This window comes from Trichosurus vulpecula, chromosome 3, assembly GCF_011100635.1.
Source record: "Trichosurus vulpecula isolate mTriVul1 chromosome 3, mTriVul1.pri, whole genome shotgun sequence".
Lineage (NCBI taxonomy): Eukaryota > Metazoa > Chordata > Mammalia > Diprotodontia > Phalangeridae > Trichosurus > Trichosurus vulpecula.
In genome coordinates, this window is record NC_050575.1 from 299,521,234 (window position 1) to 299,541,575 (window position 20,342).

The 20,342-nt window shown below is 41.5% G+C and overlaps 1 protein-coding gene across 1 annotated transcript in view; it reads right to left on the reverse strand.

Moving 5' to 3' along the window:
- The window catches only part of PSD3 (pleckstrin and Sec7 domain containing 3), a 451,252-nt gene that overhangs the window by 377,821 nt on the left and 53,089 nt on the right, over nt 1–20,342 (reverse strand). Inside the window, exon 3 of the mRNA XM_036751348.1 lies at nt 9,110–9,499. Within this exon, the coding sequence (XP_036607243.1) occupies nt 9,110–9,499 (390 nt within the window). The remainder of the gene's footprint in view (nt 1–9,109; nt 9,500–20,342) is intronic.

The following is a 20,342-nucleotide window of genomic DNA, read 5'->3' on the forward strand; positions in this document are numbered from 1 at the left end:
CTTCAGTTTGGGTGTAAAAAAATAGCTTCCCCAATACAGAAAGGCGGAAGTTTGACAAGACAGCAATTCGTCTGAAAATGATAATGGGAATTCTGACGGATGGCAAAGGCCCAATGCAAGTGTAATATTGCAGCAAAAAAAAGCTACTGTGCTCCTAAGTTGCATTGAGGAGTCCCGGTGCCCAGAACGATAGTCCTGCTGTCCTGTTCTCAGCCCTGATCACATTCTATCTAGAATACTGTGTGCAATTCTGGGGACCGCAGCTTAGAAAGGGTGCTGAAAAGCAGAGTGTCCACTGGAGGACAGCCAGGATCATGACCAACATAAGCGGGATCATGTCACATAAGAACGGGCTAGAGGAACTGGGAATGTCTCCCTAGAAGAAGAAAAGACTTAGGGAAAGGAGGTCAGTGGAAGTTGTACAGGCTCAGCAATGATTAAACTTCCTAATGAGAACTGTCCAGAAAGGGGTATAGGCTGCCTCAGAAGGTAGTGGATTTCCGCCCCTCGCTTCTTTGTGGTCTACAAGGAAAAGGTGAATATTACTCGTTAGGCATGTCATAGAAGGGGAATTTCTCATTCAGGACCACAGGTTAGACTAGATCAGAGGTGTCAAACATGCATGGGGCCCACAACACTCCCCAGGGCAGACTGAACCAGATTAAAATGCAATTGGGAAATATTTAACAAAAGAAATAAATTTATAAGGAAATATAAATAACATTACATTTTAAAACGAAGACAATACTGCAGCCAGCAGTGATCTTTACGAATGGAGGGGGGGGCCCCTATTTCTTTAGGAGTTTGACACCACTGGCCCTTGGAGGTGACCTCAGAGGCTCCTCCCAGGTCTGAGATTCTACAAAATGCCAGGGAGAAGATTTGAACACTCCCAATCTGGGGGTCTTTGCACTAGTACTGGGATACCACTTCTGGTTAAAATCAAATCATCACCATGGAGGTAATAACACGATGGATGGATCCCAGGAGCAGAGAATGAGCACCATTTACTTAGGCCCAACTCCTCAGTTTTATTTATAGTCGAGGAACCAAGAGGTAGTTGGCAGAACCAGGAACTAAACCCAGGTCCTCAGCCTCTAAATCTAGCACAGTTTACAGGACATCACACTGCCTTCCTCCCAAAGGCAAAGGGACATGGCTCATTTTTCTATAGCACCTTAGGTTTACAAAGCACTAGCCTCCAAACGTGCCTTTGAGGAAGACTATTTGAGGACTTTTCTCCCCATTCTTCAGATGGGGAAACTAAGGCACAGAACAGTGAAAGTGATTTGCCCTAGAGCACACAGCTGTGAGCACCTCACTGAGGGCAGGGAACATCTTTTGCCTTGCTTTGTATCCCCGGCACTTGGCACAGTGTTTGGTAAATAGCAGATAGCTGGTTGTGCAGTGGATAGATCCAGGCCTGGAGTCAGGTGTGATGCTGGGGAAGTCACTTAGCCCTGTTTGCCTCAGTTTCCTCATCTGTAAAATGAGCTAGAGAAGGAAATGGCAAAACGCTCCAGTATCTTTGCCAAGAAAATCCCAAATGGGGTCAGGAAGTGTCAGACACAACTGAAACGACGGTAAACAGCAGGCATTTAAATAAATGCTTATTACAAATGGTTGTTAGGGCTGGATTTGAACCCAAGTCATCTGACTCCACAACCAGTGCTTCTTCTGCTACAGTTATCTCTTCCCACACCTCAACTTTCCCCATCAAGGTTTTGCTATATCTCGTGTCGGCATAAGAAATTAAATGGGAATTTGGGGGGAGTTTTGAGGAAGCTACAGGCAATACACCTGAAGACCACCAGGTCACACAGAGCTTATGACCAAATTCTTAACCCAAATTTTATAATAAGGTACTGTAAACACCCCATAAAAGAAAAAGGAGAAATTCAGATTTCTTCTCTGGTGCCTGGGAGGGACAAAAAATTTTACACAGATTTTCCAGATCATGGGGAGCCACACCCCAAGATGTGGAAGGGATAACTGTACTCTCCAAAACTGCGCTCTCCAAAACAAAGACGCTATTCTGCCCCTCCTGTTGACCCTCCTTAGAATCCTGTGAGGTCAACGGATTCTGGACAACAAATGGGGAAGACAGGTGGACGGGCAGAACCAGAAATATAGGCATTTTAATTTTCTAAGAGCTCTCACATTTATGTTTCAGACAGTCTCAATATCATAAAACTTGTTAAAGATGCTAACTGTGGGTATGTCTGTTCTGATTTGTAGCATCCTGGCCCAGGGAGGGGGCCCTCAGTGTCACTGTCTCATTCCCCTTTCCTGGCTCCACACGTCTACTTCCTAAGCCTTGCAGAGGAATGAATGCTTTAATGCAGGCAAAATAAAAGCCCTGCTCATTGATTTCTTTAAAAATTCATGGAAGCATCTATATTAACGATTTGGTAAACTTTTTTTTATTCTTTAAAAACATACATACATCAGCTCTGAACTTAAGCTACTTAAAACTGGACTTTTAAAACTAGACAGTTCCACGGACACAGAACCTGTGAAAATATCAGATAAAAATGTAAAAAATAAAAACAAATATAGTAAAAGATCATATAGCACTTAGCTGAAAGCCAAGAGTTTGGGGAGGTCTTTGAACGGGCTCTCCCTTTTGGGCTGCATTAACAGACCGATTGATCAGGGAAAAGCTGCAGACAAAAAGGTATAATTGGATTTCATCAAGGCACTCGACAAAGTCTCTGAGAGTAGCTTTGTGAATAAGATGAAGAGAAGTAGGGCAGACGATAGTAAATTTTGGTGGGCTCAGAACAATAAGACTCAAAAAGACTTTTGATTAATGGATCAACGTCAACCCAAATGGAGACTCAAGCGGAACATCAAAAGGCCATGCCCATGAAGCTATTATTTTATTGCTTCAGTAACAGATAGGGATGAAGATGTGGGTGGCAGTCTTATCCAATGGAGGGCAGGGAGGATAACATAGAATACAATGGACCAAGCCTAATACAATAAAATTTAATAAAATATAAACTCCCATCCTTCGTTTAAAAAAATCAATTATACAAGTACAAAATGGGAGTAATTGGACCAGATGGAAGACCATGTAATAAAAACCTAGTAATGTGGTGTGGCAAATAAAAAAGCTAATTTAATCTAAGACTATATATATTAATATAGTCCTATTAATATAGAAGTATAACATCAGAATGAAAAAGACATATACTCTGTGCTGATCAGCCACAACTAGAGGATCACGTTCAGTTCTTGGGCGACATATTTTGGGAGGGACCCTGAGAAGCCAGATCACATCCAGAGGGACATGATCAATATAGGCTGTCATACTGAAGTCAGATTAAACTTGTTTTATTTATCCCCAAAGGAAAGAATCAGGACAAATCAACAGAAGTCATAAAGAGATAAAAGGAAACCTTCCTGTCCCCAAAATGGAATGACTTTCCTTAGGAAGAACTATGTATGTTTCTTGAAACTGAAATGCAGAGGTGGATGATCACTTGTTGGGAATATTTCAGGTAAGGGGTTGAGTTAGATGACACGTTAGTTCACAATTCTGAAATTCTACGGTTCTGTGACTTGGGTCCTACTCCTGGCTCCACTAAGCAGCCATTCCACATTGGCTATGTCACTTCTAATACGAGTTTTAGCTTCCTCATCTGTAAAACAGGAGAGGCAGGGCAAGACCATGAAAAGCACTCTGGTGTCGAAGTCAGAGGAAGCTTGTTCTCATCTCTTCCCTGATGGGTACTGCATGTGGGATACTACACACCTCACCTCCCTGGGCCCCAGCATCCTCATCGGTAAAATGAGGGGGTTGAAATTAGCCGCTAAGATATCTTCCAGTTCCAGCTCTCTGATTCTTTCATTCTACAAGAGGGCTGGGATTAGATGATCTCTAAAGTCTCTTAGCACCCACATCACTAGCACCATACATACATATGTATGTATGTATGTATGTATGTATATACACACACCACACACACACATATGTATTGGTGACATCAGAAAATCTGAGTAAGATGTGTGTGTGTGTATGTGTGTGTGCGCACGCGCATAAGAGAGAAAGAGAGAGGGGAGAGAGAGAGAAAGAGATTGAGATTCCAATCTTTAAATGTTTTGGCAGCTATAAATTGTGCCCTAGTTTCAATTTTCATGCTTCTAGGTATTCAAAAGACTTTCTATACTCTATGAAATTCATTAATTATCAAATCTGTTAGAGAGGAAAATTGCCACCACGTCCAGAGATTTAAGAAAACCTATCCCTTAGACTGCTCTATAAGTAGTTAAGCTACCCACTGCTAAAAGAATTCAAGGGGAGGCCGAATGACCATCTGTCAGGCGTGTTGCTGAAAGGATCCCTATATTGGGTGAACAGTTGCACTTGATGACCTTTAAGGGCCCTTTCAAGTCTGAGATTCTATGGAACATTCTTAAATGGATTGACAGAAGCACGTGTAGACAAGTACTGTTGCTCCTGGTTTTCTGACCTAACTAGGAGACTGCTTCACCTCCCAACACTCTACTGCCGACCACTCCTTTCTGTTATGGCTTTGTAGTAATACATTTTACCTACACCACTCGATGCTGGAGAGCTCTACCTCAATTACTCTTCAGTCTTTAATAAAACACGACTCCTTTCATCCCAGAAAACCAGGTTATCCGGCACACTGGAAGGACCAACTTGCAAACCCTGATTATGAATATTTATCAGGTACTCCATAGTTGACCGACAATGAGATGCCCTGAACAGAAGGGTCGAACATGTGGTTCATGGGCCACATTTGGCCCACAACACTCCCAAGTGTGGCCCAAACCAGATTAAAATGTAACTGGGAAATATTTAACAAAGAAATAAAAATATAAGAAAACTGAAGATAATTTAAAAACTAAGTCAATATGTGGTCCACAAGGATCCTTATGGATGATTTCGTAGCTCCCTTTTCCATTTGAGTTTGACAACACTGAACTAAAGGAAATACGGTGGGGAAGGGAATAGAATAAGCCTTCATTAAGTGCCTACTGGGTGCCACGTACTATGTTAAGTGCTTTTTAAAAAAAAATCTCATTTGATACAACAACTCTGCAAGGTAGGTACCATTATCACCCCCATTTGACAGCTGATGAAACTTAGGCAAATAACAGGTCAAGTGACTTGCTCAGGGTCACAAAGCTAATAAGTGTCTGAGGCTGGATTTGAATTCAGGTCTTCCTGACTCCACACCCATTATTCTATCCACTGAGCCACCTATCAGCCTTTTTTCTATCCCAATATCCTCTCCTTTATCACTTTCCAATTAAAAGGCATGGGCCTCAACTTGTAAAAGACTCCTGTACTTTCCCATGTTGACTGGATAAGAGACTTGGCGAAAATGATTAAGCTCTTTGAGAGAGGGCCTGTGGTCATAACTGGAGACTGGAAAACAGGCTTCACGGAGAACTGTACATGGCAGGTCATATTAACCACTAAATATCCAACTTCATTTCCTCTACCAAAATATACACTAAAAACGTTATTGCTTGTTGATTCTGTATGAAGAACTATATTTGTGTGGTTTAGGGAACGGGGAGGGGAGGGGAAAGGAGGAGAGATCTATACTTGTGAATTCATCGTTTTAGGGAAATCCTGGAGCAGAAACACCCTCCACAAAGCTGACTGCAACTCTTCTGTAACTTGCAGCCTTCACAAGTAGCTTGCCCAGGGTCACATGGTGACTATTTTAAGTCAAGTCAACAAGCATTTACCAAGCACTTACTACCTGCCATGCACTATGCTAAGTGCTGGGGATACAAAGAAAAGTTAAAAACAATCCTTACTTCAAGAAGCTTAAAATCCAATGTGTCAGAATCCAGGACTTGAACACAGGTCTTCCTGACTTCTACTGCTTGCCCAATAAAACCTTTGTTTTTTTTTTTTTCTATAAGAGATACACTTATCATTTTATAATTACATTACATAAATTTGTAAAATGCAGTTTGCTTTTATTAACATTCATTTTTTTAAATTTTCAGTTACAAATTCTCTCCTTCCCCCACCCATTGAGAAAGCGACTGATATGATACCCATTTTACATGAAGTCATTAGCCATATTACAAAAAAAGCAAAAAAAAAATGTTCCAATAAGCCCTCAGAATTCATCAGTTCTCTATCTGGATGTGGACAGCATTTTTTCATCAGGAGACCTTTGCAATCATCTTGGATTATTGTACTGATCAGAGCAGCTAAGTCTTTTCCCAGTTGATCATCCCTAAAACATTGCTGTTACTGTCTTCTGGTTTGGTTCCTCTAAGTCTTTCCAGATCTTTCTGAAACCGTCCCCTTCATCATTTCTTACAGCACGATAGGACTCCATCACAATCATACACCACAACTTGTTCAGCCATTTCTCAAATGATGGGTCCCCCCTCAATTTCCAATTCTTTGCCACCCCAAAAAAGATATTTTTGACATATACGACCTTTTCCTTTTTCCTTGTTCTCTTTAGAATACAGACCTAATGGCTACAGACCTAATCCAATCCCCCTCCCCCAACCCCCACTTTTTAGGGATAAGGAAACTGACTTCCACAGAAGTTCAATGATTTTCCAAGTTCCTTCACCAGAATTCAAACACAAGTCCTCTGATTCCAAATTGAGCATCCTTTCCACCGTAATAGGCTGCCTCTATTATGTAACTTGCAGTTTATCTCCTATGGCTAGGACAAGGTATGCACCATAATGCCTTTCAAACATCATTTATAATCCTACAAATAACACAGTCATGCAAAGTTGTCCCTATGGCATGAGACTGATTAAGATAGCCACAATGAACATCTTATGATGCAGAGCTGATCTACAGAAAGTCTTTTTTTTTTCAAACCATCTTAAAATCTTTTCCCTCTCTACTCACCCTCTCTTAGTTCAGTGCCTATGATTAAGAACTTTGAATCAATTTAAAAAATTGATGATCATTAGTGTCATCCGCTCTGCCCCTTCTAGTAAAAATGGTAAAGAATACTGGAGCATACAGAGACAAATCTCAGGAGGAAGAAGACAAGAGAGTTGGCCTTTACAAGGGGAGGACGTTTACTGCTAAATAATTGATGGTTGGCCGGGCGGTCCTTGTGCAATTTGGCAGGGACTGTGAACAATTTTCCTTGACTTAAGACTTGCTCCAATGCCTCATCATAAAGAAATGGGTTCTCAAAGACCATGCCAAGGGCACTTGAGACCTGGCAGGCCCTATTATGCTGAAAAGTCTTCCAGTACTGCCCAGGAACAGATTCTATTTCTGTTTCTGTCTTCCAAGAATCAAGCTTGCCAAATCAGAGGCTCATCCCCAGAAGCCTGGCCACCAGGAGACTTTTTTTTTGCTGCAGTCTACATTGGTGAACCTACACAGATTGAAATCACTGGTCTTCTAAAGTGTGAACTGTTTTCTGCAACTCATTAAAAAGAATCCTGGATTTAGTATCTGGAAGACCTCAGTTCAAGACCTCAGTTCAAATCACAAGTAAGTGTTGTCACTGAGAGAAATTAAGTAACTGGCCAATGGCCACACACCTAGTGTCAGAGGCAAGATTATACCTTTAGAGCGAGAAGGACTCTTACAAGCCTAGAATTACAGAATTTAAGAGCCAGAAGGAGACTCAGCTTCCTCCTAATCCAGCCCCCCACTTCCTCCTCATTTTAGGGATAAGGAAACTGACTTCCACAGAAGTTCAATGACTTTCCAAGTTCTTTTGACAGAATTTGAACACAGGTCCTCTAATTCCAAATTGAGTGTCCTTTCCACTGTAATATGCTGTCTCTATTATGTAACTTGCAGTTTATCTCTCCTGGATAGACCCCAAAAGTTCTCCTCAACTTATCCAACTTTGTGAACATTTGTTTTTGCTGTTGTTCAGTTGTTTCAGTCGTGTCTGACTCTTCACAAACCCATTTGGGGTTTTCTTGGCAAAGACACTGGAATGGTTTGCCATTTCCTTCTCCAGCTCATTTTACAAATGAGGAAACTGAGGCAAACAGGGTTAAGTGACTTGCCCAGGGTCACAGAGCTAGGAAGTGTCTGAGGCCAGATGGAGCAATTTCAAAAGGCATCACTTAACATTTTATCTTGCCTAGGGACCAGGTAGGTCATCAAGCTACTGGGCAATCATTTCCAAACCATGCCTCTTGCCCCTGGCCATCTTCTTCATCCCCCATCGCACAGGAACTCTGACTCTGTCCCTAGAAACCTGGACGTTGATAGGTAAGCTTCCACCTCATCTCTCCCAGAACCAGTCCACCATGCCACCTTCCAGACATTGCCAAGCAATGTCCACGTGTGCCCCATGACCTTTCTAATTCTATTTTATATATTATCTTCCCTCATGAGAACGTCAGCTCCTTGAGGGTAGGAACTGTCTTGCTTGTTTGTATTTCCATCCTCAGTGGTTAGCCACAGTGACTGGTACATAGTAAGCACCTAATAAATGCACTGTAATTCATTCAAAGGGCAGTTAGGTGGCACAGCAGATAGAGCACCAGGCCTGGAGTCAGGAAGACTCATCCTCATGGTTCAAATGGCCTCAGAAACTTACTAGCTGTGTGATCCTGGACAAGTCACTTAACTCTGTCTGCCTCGGTTTCCTCATCTGTAAAACAAATGTTCGAATCTGGCCTCAGACACTTACTGGCTGTGTGACCCTGGGCAAGTCACTTAACCCTATTTACCTCAGTTTCCTCATCTGTAAAATAAATGGCAGACTACCGTGGTATCCCTGCCAGGAAAACCTCAAAACGACTAAACAAGAATTCATTCTAAGTCTCGTATCTAGAGCCGCATCTACTGGATTGCATAATCATCATGAATAAACATTTGTTGAGTGTCCACTCCACCAGCGGCAGTCCAGCGCAATCTGCCCACCTATCATCCTCTGTAAAGTTCCCAAGGCTACTTAACGATTCCTCCCACACCCCTTTCCGACAAGAGATTTTCAATGTGCCCTTCTCCCAACAAGAACCCAGAATTTCTTTCTTCATTTATATCATCGGAGACGGGCACAATATACTTTGACTTCCCATTTCCCAAATTCCCAGTGAGAAAATGGCACAGAGACAAAGCACTGTAAAACATACGAGACACAGAGAAAAGTGCTACCTTCCCCAGAAAGCCACGTCGGGGGTGCCCTTTCTGTAGACGGCGTCATCGGCCTCATTCGTCCCGTTGGTGATCTCTCCGGGATAGCCCATGATTATCCCACCATCAGCAGAGACACTGAGGACATCCTGCTGCGGCCCTGAAGTCCTCTCTAAGAACTGACTGCCTTCTTTGATGCGCTGTTGGATCATCGGCGTGAGAGGCATTTCAAAGCTGAAATAGCTATCAGGCTCTGAATATAAAGTCTCCAGTGACTCCGCGCTGTAGTATAAAGAGGTGTTATCCAGAATGGTTTCAAATTGGGAGCTGTATACATCCGTTGAATCCTCTGTATACCCAGGCCCCAGAACATCATCTTCTTCTCTGGTTGATTCCTCTTGCTCAATGAACCTTGGGGGAGGAAAAAAAGCAAAACAAAACAAGAGTTAACATTTTCAGTAATCCATTTTTTTAAAAAAAAGAATTACCTACTCAGTGCACCACAGTATCAATGAAAACATTCTGAAAAAAAATAATAGATGAAATACCTAGACACGTTTAATGATATGCTATCTGAGGAAGGGAAATATCATAAAATACTTTAAAAATTAAAATGCTTATAAAACAACTTTTTTTTTTTTAATCTTAAGCTAGATACCTTGCAGGAATCTTTAACTCAACATATCCAAAACAGAACTCACCATCCTTCTCACGTCTAAATTTCCCTATTACAGTCAACGGCACCACGATTCTTCCAGTCACCAAGGCTCACAAATTTCACGTCATCCTTGCTTCCTCACTCTTACTCAGCCCATGGAGCCAATCCTGGCAAACACTTGCCATTTCTATCTTCACAGCATCTCTGGGATACATGCCCTTGCCTCTCTACTCACAGCAATCACTCTAGTTTAGGCCCTCCTCACCTCTAGCCTGGAATATTTCATTAACCTTCTAATCATCCTCCCTGCCTTGGCCCCCTGTCCATTCCAACCCATCCTCCACTAAGCTGCCAAAGTGATTCTTCTAAAACATAGAATGACCACATCAACCCCCTGAGTAATGAGTTCTAGTGACTCCCTGTTACCTCCAGGATTAGTTATATACATGTGTGTATACAAACATATATGTGTGTGTACGTGTGTATATACATATATATATACACATATATGTGTGTGTATATATATACATATATACATACACATAGATATAGATAGATCTCCACATATCTCTATATACCGATATATATGTTACATATATATAGATATAGAGAGATCTCCATATATCTCTATATAGCCACATATATCTGTTACACATATATAGACAGATATAGATAGATCTCCACATATCTCTATATATGCATATATGTTGCACATATATAGAGACAGATCTCCATATATATCTGTTACACATACATAGATATAGACAGATCTCTACAAAACTCTATATATCCATATATATGTTACACATATATAGATAGATCTCTATATATCCTATATATATACATATATATCTGTTACAGTAATTAGGGTAAGACTTTTGTTTTCTCTTTTAGAATGCTAAGTAATCAAGTACTTTTGATGAGTCTTGCCTTTCAAATGTAATGGCAAGCAAAGTGGACTTTTTGTTATCTTTTGTTTCTTTGATTGAATCAAGAGTCTTTGACCTGCTTAAGAAACAGGAAAGCCTAGTTTACATAGGTTTGAGTCACATGACTGTGATGCTCTCTGACCCTAAAGAAGAGTTTTGAGTCGCAAGGTTGTGATGCTTTCTGACCCCAAGAAGGGTATATAAGATCTGAGGTTGGCATTTTGTTTTGGGGCTCTCACTTGCTGGAAGAATGTCATGTGATTTGACCAGATGAGACTCTGGGTAGCCGCTGGAGCCCCCCTGGCTTTGAAAACCCAGGTGCTGGTGCCTCTCCCTCTCTGTTAACTAAATAATTCTTCAGTCAGACAGCTAGAAGCCTGTCTCTTGATCTCTGTGTGTTATTTGCTCTGTTTATATAATGTATGCTTGTAATTTCTACATTACTCTGAAGTTCAGGGTGCTGCCTTTTCCCCCTGAACTAAGTGAATGGTATACATATGTTTAATTAAAGTAAGATTGTTAACCCCTTAAAGTTGCTTTCCTTAGAAAAACAGATCAAAGACCCTGTGCTAGCAGCCCTCCTGTGTGCTCTTGTTGTTTGTCTTTCACCCCCACAACGGCTGCTAGCAACACTGCTAGCAACACCACACATAAACACACACGCGTATATAGATAGACAGATAGGTAGATAGATCTTTGTTTAGCATTTAAAGCTCTCCATGGAGAGAGAAACACAGAAAAAGAGAGAGTGAGAGACAGAGAGGGAGAGAGGTAGATATCTATATATACACATCATCTCTATATGTACAACTATATCTATAATGGATGGAAGATGATACAGATACAGCTATTTCTTGTATATATTTATACGGTATCTTCATTAAAGTACACATTCCTTGAAGGCTGGGACTGTTATTGCCTGGCTTTTTGTCTCCAGCACCAAGCACAATGGCTGGCATAGAGTAAACATTTTATAAATGTCAACTGACTGAAAAAAAAAATTAACATCCATTCCCAAGGATACTGATATAGCTCTGCAGGACCCCAACTAGCTTCATAAATGATGTGTGAATATCCTCCCGCAGTGCTTGGCCCATACCTTGCTTTATTGTGCTTGGCAGACACTGTACTTTTTACAAACTGAAGATCTGTGGCAACCTTGCATCAAAGTCTGTTGGCGCCATTTTTCCAACACCACATGGTGTCTCTAGGTAACATTTTGGTAATTCTCACAAATTTCCTTATTATTGGATCTGTTACAGTGATCTGTGAGTGGCCTGTGATGTTCTTAATTAATTGTTTTGTGGGCCCACGAACCATGCCCATAAGACTACGAACTTGACCAATGTTGTGTGTGTTATGACTGCTCTACCCACCATTCTACTGTTCTCTCCTTCTCCTCACACCTGAGACACAACAATATTGAAATTAGGCCAATTAATAACCCAACAATGGCCTCTAAGCGTTTAAGGGAAAGGACAAGTCGGTTGATGCGTCAAACTTCTTTGTTGTCTTATTTTAACTGCCACAGCCACACCAACCTTTAGCAACCACTGCCCTGATCCGTCAGCGGCCATTAGCATTGAGGCAAGACCCTCCATCAGCAAAAAGATTATTACTCACTGAAGGCTCGAGATGAAGGTCAGCATTTTTTACCAATAAGGTATTTTTAGTTATATACATTGCTTTTTAGACATAGTACTATTGCAAACTTAACAGACTACAGTATAGTGTAAATGTAACTATTATGTGTACCAGGAAACCAAAAAATTCCCATGACTCACTTTATTGTGATATTCATTCTACTGCAGTAGCCTAGAACAGAACCCACAATATCTCCAAGGTATGACTGTATATCTAAGACGCTGGATAAAACATTCTTTGAAAAAATTTCATTCCCACTTAAAATTCCTCACTAAGAACCATCGCTATGACAAAAGGTACACTGGAGCTGGTTCCAATGGCTTCAGCAGAACAAAGTGTTAAATTTTTAGTGTGAGCACCTCAGTAATAGCAAATGCTACAATCAGGGGTTAGTTCAAGGGTGGGGAATCTGTGGCCTTGAGGCGGCATGGGGCCTTCTGGGTCCTTGGGTGTGGCCTTTTGACTGAGTCCAAATTTTACAGAACAAATCCTTTTATTAAGGGGATTTGTTCTGTGAAGTTTGGATTCAGATAAAGGGGGGCCCTTGAGGACACAGAGGGCTGCACGTGGCCTCAAGACTGTAGGTCCCTCAACCCTGGGTTAGTTCATTTTTTTGTTGATTCTCTAGACTTAAGAAAGTGATGGACACAATGTAAATTAGGCAGATTAAAAACAAAACTGTATCCTGCATATGCCCCTCTCCCCCAAGCCCTTTCGTTAAATATTTACCAGAGCACCCCAGCCCATAACCATTTAAAAAATGAATAAATAAAAGGGAATAGAAATAAACTAAGCTTTAACATATTCCTTCATTTAATTTAGACACTGAAAACTCAGTTCAATTTAGCCAACATTTACTTAGCACCTATTACGGGCATGGCTTTAAGACACAGGATAAAAAGTAGAAACAAATGTTGCATTCTTTACTGAGTTGAAGTGGAGCCACCTGGTGTCAGGAAAGTAGTATTACATAAAACTAGAGTTTACGTTGAATTAGGAAAAACAAATCAGCTTCCCTTTGTAGTGATTTCTAGAGTACTGATCTGTCTTCTTTCTCATTTGAGCAACTGGGAGAAATTTAGGGCCCAACCGATGGGATACATACACATGGTTACAGGTATACATGGGTAACTGAGGAAGACTACAGGAAGCAAAGTGAAGAGCCCACATGGAAAGAGCGGTGAGCAAGATGGTGATGGGGGAGGGGGCAGCATTTTTTACAAAAGCACTTCTTAAGCACTTAGTTATATACCAAGCCCTGTGCTATGTGCTAGGGATGCAACTGCAAAAGCAAAGACCAGTCCCTGTCCACAAGGAACTGAGATTCTAATAGGGAAAGATATCAGGGGAGTTGTGGCCAGGGAAGGTTCACTTTGGATCTGAAATTAAGGTGAATGGGGCCATAGGGGAATATGTTGGTGCACGCCTACCAGGAACAATAGTAGAGTTGATTTGATCGTGGTCCCAGAACTGGAGAAGCTATGTAGTTAGCAGTAAGTGGTTGTCAAGGCCAGGTCATAAAGGAGGGAGTGTTGGACTACAGCCAAGGGTTTGCAGCTCAGAAATCAGCAAAGGCTACAAAACAGGGCTTGATTTATTGTTTTGTTGACTGTCTAGACGGGAACATAATGGTTAATCATGTTAATAAAACTTAAAATTATGTCCTGAGCATATTTTTCCCTAGATGTTGCATTGTAAACATTTCCCATTTCCCAATTTCACCTCTGGCTACAGGGGTCTACGGAGGATGACTTTGAATGTCCTGAGAAATCAGGGACTCCTTAAATCCATGCTGTGGAGTCATAAGCAGTGGCTAGAAGAAGGAGGAAAAAGAGAAAGCCATATCACCGGGTCCACATTGCTTTTAGCAGCAGGAAACAGTCTAGGAGCAAGGAGTAGACAAGGGCTGGTGAAGAGCTTCTTCCAGAGGAACCCACAGACTTGGGGCTATGACTATTTGCATACATTTTTTTGTTTCTCTCCTTTTAATCACACTTGCCTCTGACACTGCATACTGTGTACTTGTGAATAGAACTTTGGCCTCAATGTACTGCAATAAGTACCATGAGAGTATTTGCCCTGAGTTTCCAGGGCAAGGGCTACAAGCCATAAGAGTAAGAAAACCTTCCACCATCCATACACTTGGGTCCTTATGTCACGAGACAGCTGGTTTCACATTAAACAAGGTGCCCAAATCTGCTGATTTTGAACCCAGCACAGGAAAACTTCATTTTATAGCATGAAGGTCAGAAATGCCCAGAAAAACAGAGGTTTCTAATTATATTTGTTGCAAAAGTGGAAACCATCTGCAAAAAATGCATTCATTCACTGCACAGCTATTCAATCATCTACTAACTACGGTGCAAGGAAGAGAACATCTTCAACTTTCCAGTCCCACACCACTAACGAGTGCTCTGTGGCCCTAACCATTGAACTTGCAGTGAGCGAAGATCAACCCAGTACTTACTTACAGCAGCCAGACGCGTGTCCTTCCAGGTGGCTAAGGTGGCACCTAGCTAGTACTCTAACTCCAATGTGAGCTTAAATCCCAGAGCCACCACTTTCTACCTATGGGCCGCTGGATAACGACCCTCTCTGAATCCCAGCATCCTCACCTGTAAAATAAGAGGGCTGGACTGGATGACCTCTACAAGCCCCTTCCAACTCTAGATCTATAACCCTATGAGACTTTGGATGTTTTTGCTGCTAGATGATAATAATAGCTAGCATTTTGTTGTCATCATTTAGTTGTTTCAATTGTGTCTGTTACCCCATATGGGGTCTTCTTGGCAAAGACACTGGAGTGATTTGCCATTTCCTTCTCCGGCTCATCGTACAGATGAGGAAACTGAGGCAAACAGGATTGAGTGATTCGCCCAGAGTCACATAGCTAGTGAATGCCTGAGTCTGGATTTGAGCTCGTGAAGATGAGTCTTCCTGTTGCCAAGCCCAGTGCCCAGTACTGCACCACCTAGTAGCCCCAACAGTTGGCATTACAGCTCACTCTAACCTGAACCTGGCTCTACCTTTCCAATATTCTCACACTTTACTCCTCTCCATGCACCCTATAATCTAGCTAACCTTAAAGTCAATAATAATTAGCCCTCAAATAACAGAACAGAAGCCACTTTCAAGCAAAATTTATCACTTTGATCAGAGTCGTATTCCTATCATAGGCCTCTGAATCGTGAGAAGAGAGGAGAGAAAGAAGGGGAGGAGAGGGGAGGAGAAAAGAATCTGAGACCTAACAGCTTGCTATCCATATCACCATGTATGTTTCCTCTAAAGCTACATATTTTCCATAAATCTGGATTATATAAAGCCTGCAAACCAATTATGATGACATTTATTCTTCAATGTACAAATATATGAGCCGTTAAGGAGGAAATTTTCTCCCTTTCAAAGAGATCTTAGTGTATGAGTGCAACCTATATTGGAATATTATGATCTATTCACAGACTCCCAGAATTTGAGAGTAGGAATCTAACCCACTATCATACACAAAAAGAATTCCAGTAATACATACCTGAAAAATGATTATCTTCTCTCTCTCTCCCTCCCTCCCTCCCTCTCTACTTTTCAACAGCTCTAATGGTTAGGAAGGTTTTTTTTTTTTCTGATATCAAGCCTAAATTAGCCTTTTTCAGGCTTCCACCTATTTTTCCTGGTTCCGTCCTCTTGGCCAAATAGAACAAGATTAATCCTTCCCTCCATGTGACAGCCCCCTAATACCTGAAGTCAGCTATGATGTCTTCTCTTTTCCAGGCTAAACACACCCAGCTCCTTCAACCAATCTTCATATGTAATGGACTCAAGGCCCTTCAACATTCTGGTTGTCCTCCAGATACGCTCCAGTCTGTTAGCATTCACCTTATACTGGGGTGAAAAGAACTTAACACAATACTTCAGGTGAAGCCTGACAAAGGCAGAATATGGGAGGACTATGTTGACCCACCTGTAAAACATGTAGGGCTTGAGAGCAAGAAGTGTCTTTTTGTCTATTTGTATTCCCAGAACTTAGCACAATGCTTTACCCACAGCATTTATTTATATGATTATTTATTTGTTCATTCATTCATTCATTCATTCCTAGAAATTATGCCCTCTTAACAAAGCCCAAGATCCTATTAGCTTGATATTACACTAATTCATATTAAGATTACAATCACTAAAATGCCCAGATCTTTTTCAGTCAAATGGCTTGTCTAGACAGTCTTTCTCCCTCTTATACTTGTGAAGTTGATTTTTTTGGTAACTAAGGGCAAACTTTTACATTTATCAGTATTGAATTTCATCTTATTAAATTCAGCCCAGTAGTCTAGCCTGTCAAGATCCTTTTGGATCATGACTCTGTTATCCAATGTATTTATCCCTCCCAGAGTTGAGTCAGCTGCAAATGTGATGGGCATATTATCTATGCCTTTATACAAGTCACTGATTTTTCGGTCATTTTTCAGTCATATCCCAACTCCTCATGACCTCATTTGGGGTTTTCTTGACCAAGATAATGGAGTGGTTTGCTACTTCCTTCTCCAGGTCATTAACAATTATCCACTGAGTCTGGCAATCCAACTTAATATAAATCCATCTGATTATTTTAGTGTTTAATCCAGAGGTTCTCAATGTATGGTGTAGGGAGTCCTTGGGGTCCTTGAGAGCCTTTCAGGGGGTCTCTAGGATACAAACTATTTTTACAATATAAAATTCTAGTCTAATCCATATCTCTCCCTCTTCTACACAAGAACAGCATGAGATACTTTATAAAAAACGTTGCTAAAATCTAGGTAAACCACCTCCACAACATTCCCCTTTTCTATCAGTTTAGTAATCCTGCCAAAAAAGGAAATGAAGTTAGTTATAATGAAGCCATGCTGGATCTCTGTAATAATTTCTTCTCTTTCTAGATGGTGTTTGTTGTTGTTTTTAAAAGACTGTGTCTCTCCATCTCAATCAAGTTGAAGGGTCTGCTCATGGCCTCAGTCCCACTCCTGGTTAGCATGCTCTGTGTTTCTGACCTAAGCTGATTTGCCCTTCCTTAGGAGACCTCCACCAAAGCACCCCTTTGACGCCTCTTTAAGTCATGGAACAACTCCAGGCATTCACAGGCTGCACCAGCCAAGCTCAAACTCTGGCAGGCCCTCCCATGCCAATAAAAGCTTCAAATGCACACCCAGTATGCTTGTTGTCCAAAGACCAGGCTAAGTTTGTAGAGGCACATCACCAAATTGGCCTCGGGGTAACTAAGTTTTTGGCCACAGCAGCCTTCAAAGATCATCTGAGGCTGGTGGATTTCTTGAGCTCGAGAGAGTTCTTAGGGGCAATGGGTTTTGCAAACCATGTGTCTGTACCAAGCCTAGCATCGATTTGGGGAACCCTCAGGAGCACAGGGCCACCAGGCTGCCTTCGGAGTGGGTGATTCAGTGTGGAGCATGGCAAATCTGTGCCAACCAGTAATTTGATTGGGATTGTGAATAGTCCCTGGACTTCCAGCCTAGGTGAGATAGGGAGACCCACTGGAAAGGGAAGGGTAGAAAAGGAGGAGGAAAGGAGGGAAAAGAAGGAAAGGAAAGAAGCCGCATAACATAATGTATCTAGACCCAACATGAGGATCATGAAAACCTGGGTGCAAGATTAGCCTCTAACATGTACTAGCTGTGTGACCCTGGATAAGTCACTTGATCTCTTGGTGACCCTGGCAACTTTCTAAGGCTCTAAGCCATAGACTTGGTACCACTTTGCATTAGCAGAGAGTTTCCTCTCTGGAAAATCCCTACAACAATAAAATCACATAACCAGACCCCCCCAAATGTACCCTAATTCATATTGCTAGGAAAGAAAACATTACAAGATTTTAGATGACAGCTCTAAATACCCTTTGAGTCATAAGCAGCACTCCATCAGACTGCGAGCAAAGAAACATTTGGGAGAGAAATGGGTCCAGAGATGGTCTGACTGTTCTCACCACCATATGGAAGTAAAATGACTTGTCAACACCCATAAAAGAATTTTATTTGGCATGTAAACATGTCCTCTCTAGAAGACGGCATTTAGGGCTTTACAGAGGATCCCAAATTGAGAGTCAGAAGCGACCTTAGAGGTCATTAAGTCCAACCTGGAACTCAGAAAAATTTAAATAACTTGTCCAGAGTCACGTAGAGAGTAAGGGTCTACCGCAAGATTGAACTCAAGTCTTCCTGACTTGAGATACAGAACTCTACACACCATGCTGCTTCATAAATAACCACACTCATTTATAAGAAAAAAAATTCATAAAGTTGTGTGATTTCCATTTGAGAAATAATATAGTATAGTGGAGGCAGGGGGGTGAAGGAGGCGCAGGAAGTAGAAGGAGTGTAAGACTTGGAATCAAAAGGCCTGGGTTCAATTTCCTACCTCTCTGATTGCCAAGCACTAGAATAACCTTGGGGAAGTCACTTAACCTCTGCCGAAGCCTCAGTTTCCTCATCTGTAAAGTATAGGAAATGATTCTAGCTTACCTACTTCAGAGCATGGTGAAGATGTGCTTTCAAAACTGTAAGGTACGACATAAGTGCTATGATTATTACACCCCATTGGTCTTTTGAAAAGTTCAATCTAATTTAGTGGCTTACTTTTTAGGGGTGAACCACAACTTGTCCAACCATATTCCCAGTATAAGAAAAAAGCTTCCTAAGAATTACGGAGTCTAAAGGTAAAATGGCAGGCCTCAGAAAATTGGGTGTGACTTAGTCTAAGTGTGATACCTTTACAGAAATGTGTTCTACAGCATCCCCGAGAAGAGGACAAACGCTCCTTGGAGACTTCCAGCGACTAAAGAAACCATATCCCACTTTGGAACAATGCTAATTATTCACCAAGCTGAAATTTGCCACCACAGGTTTTACCCATCACTCCTAGCTCTTCCCTCTTTGACCAAAATGAACAAGACTAATCCCTTTTCCATGAAACAGCTGCTCGAATCCATGAAGTCAGCTATCACCCCCACTTCCAAGATAGCCCCTTAGATCTAAGTCTATTCTTCAAGCTAAAGGTCCCCAATTCCTTCAACTGTTCCACATATGGTATGGTCTCCTGTCTGCTCACCATGTTGGCTGACCTCCTCTGCACCTGTTGCAGTCTATAAATGTCCTTCCTACGATGTGGCGCCCAGGACCGAATATAGCACTCCAGATATGGTCTGACCAGGTCAAAGGACAGCAGAAATGCCAGCCTCTCTTTTGCTAGACGCTGTGTCTCTCAAGAATGTAGCATAAGATCACGTTCGCTTTGGGGGCTGCCACACCCCTCTCTTGGTGACTCATGATACACTTGCAGCACACTAAAATAACCGGGGCATTTTTGCACAACCTGTCGTCCTCCATCTTTGTCCTCATGTGGTTGGTTTGGTGGTGGCATCTGTTTTTTGGTTTGGTTTTTTTTAACCAAAATATAGAATTTATAGTTATCCCAATTCAATGTAGTTTATTATTCCATTTTGTCTCATCATTCAACTATTATTTAGTGTATGCCATATTCCTGGCACTGTGTGAGGCACTGAGGGTACAAGTAGAAAGAATAAAAAAGAATGCTCAAAGAGTTTACATTCTAATAGGAAAGATGAAGGGTATGTGAATACATGCACACAAACATATATGTAAATAAAGAATAAATATAAAGAGAATAAATCCAAATAAATACTAGGTAGTTAAATATGGGAGATTTAAGGACAGGGCATCAGCAGTAGGGGCAGGGGGAGACAGGGAAAGGAAGAAAGAATATGCATTTATTAAGCACCTACTATGAGCCAGGCCCTGTTACTCATTTTACAAATATCATCCCCTTTGCCCTTCACAATAATCCTGTGAGCTAGGTGCTATTATTATCCCCCTTTTACAGTTGAAGAACTGAGGCAGACAGCAGTTAAGCGACCTGTCTAGGGTCACACAGCTAGTAAGTGTCAGGGGCCTGATTTGGACTCGAGTCCTCCTGATTCCAGGCCAAGCGTGATAATCACTACAGAGATTCATGTAGAAAGGAGTGTGTG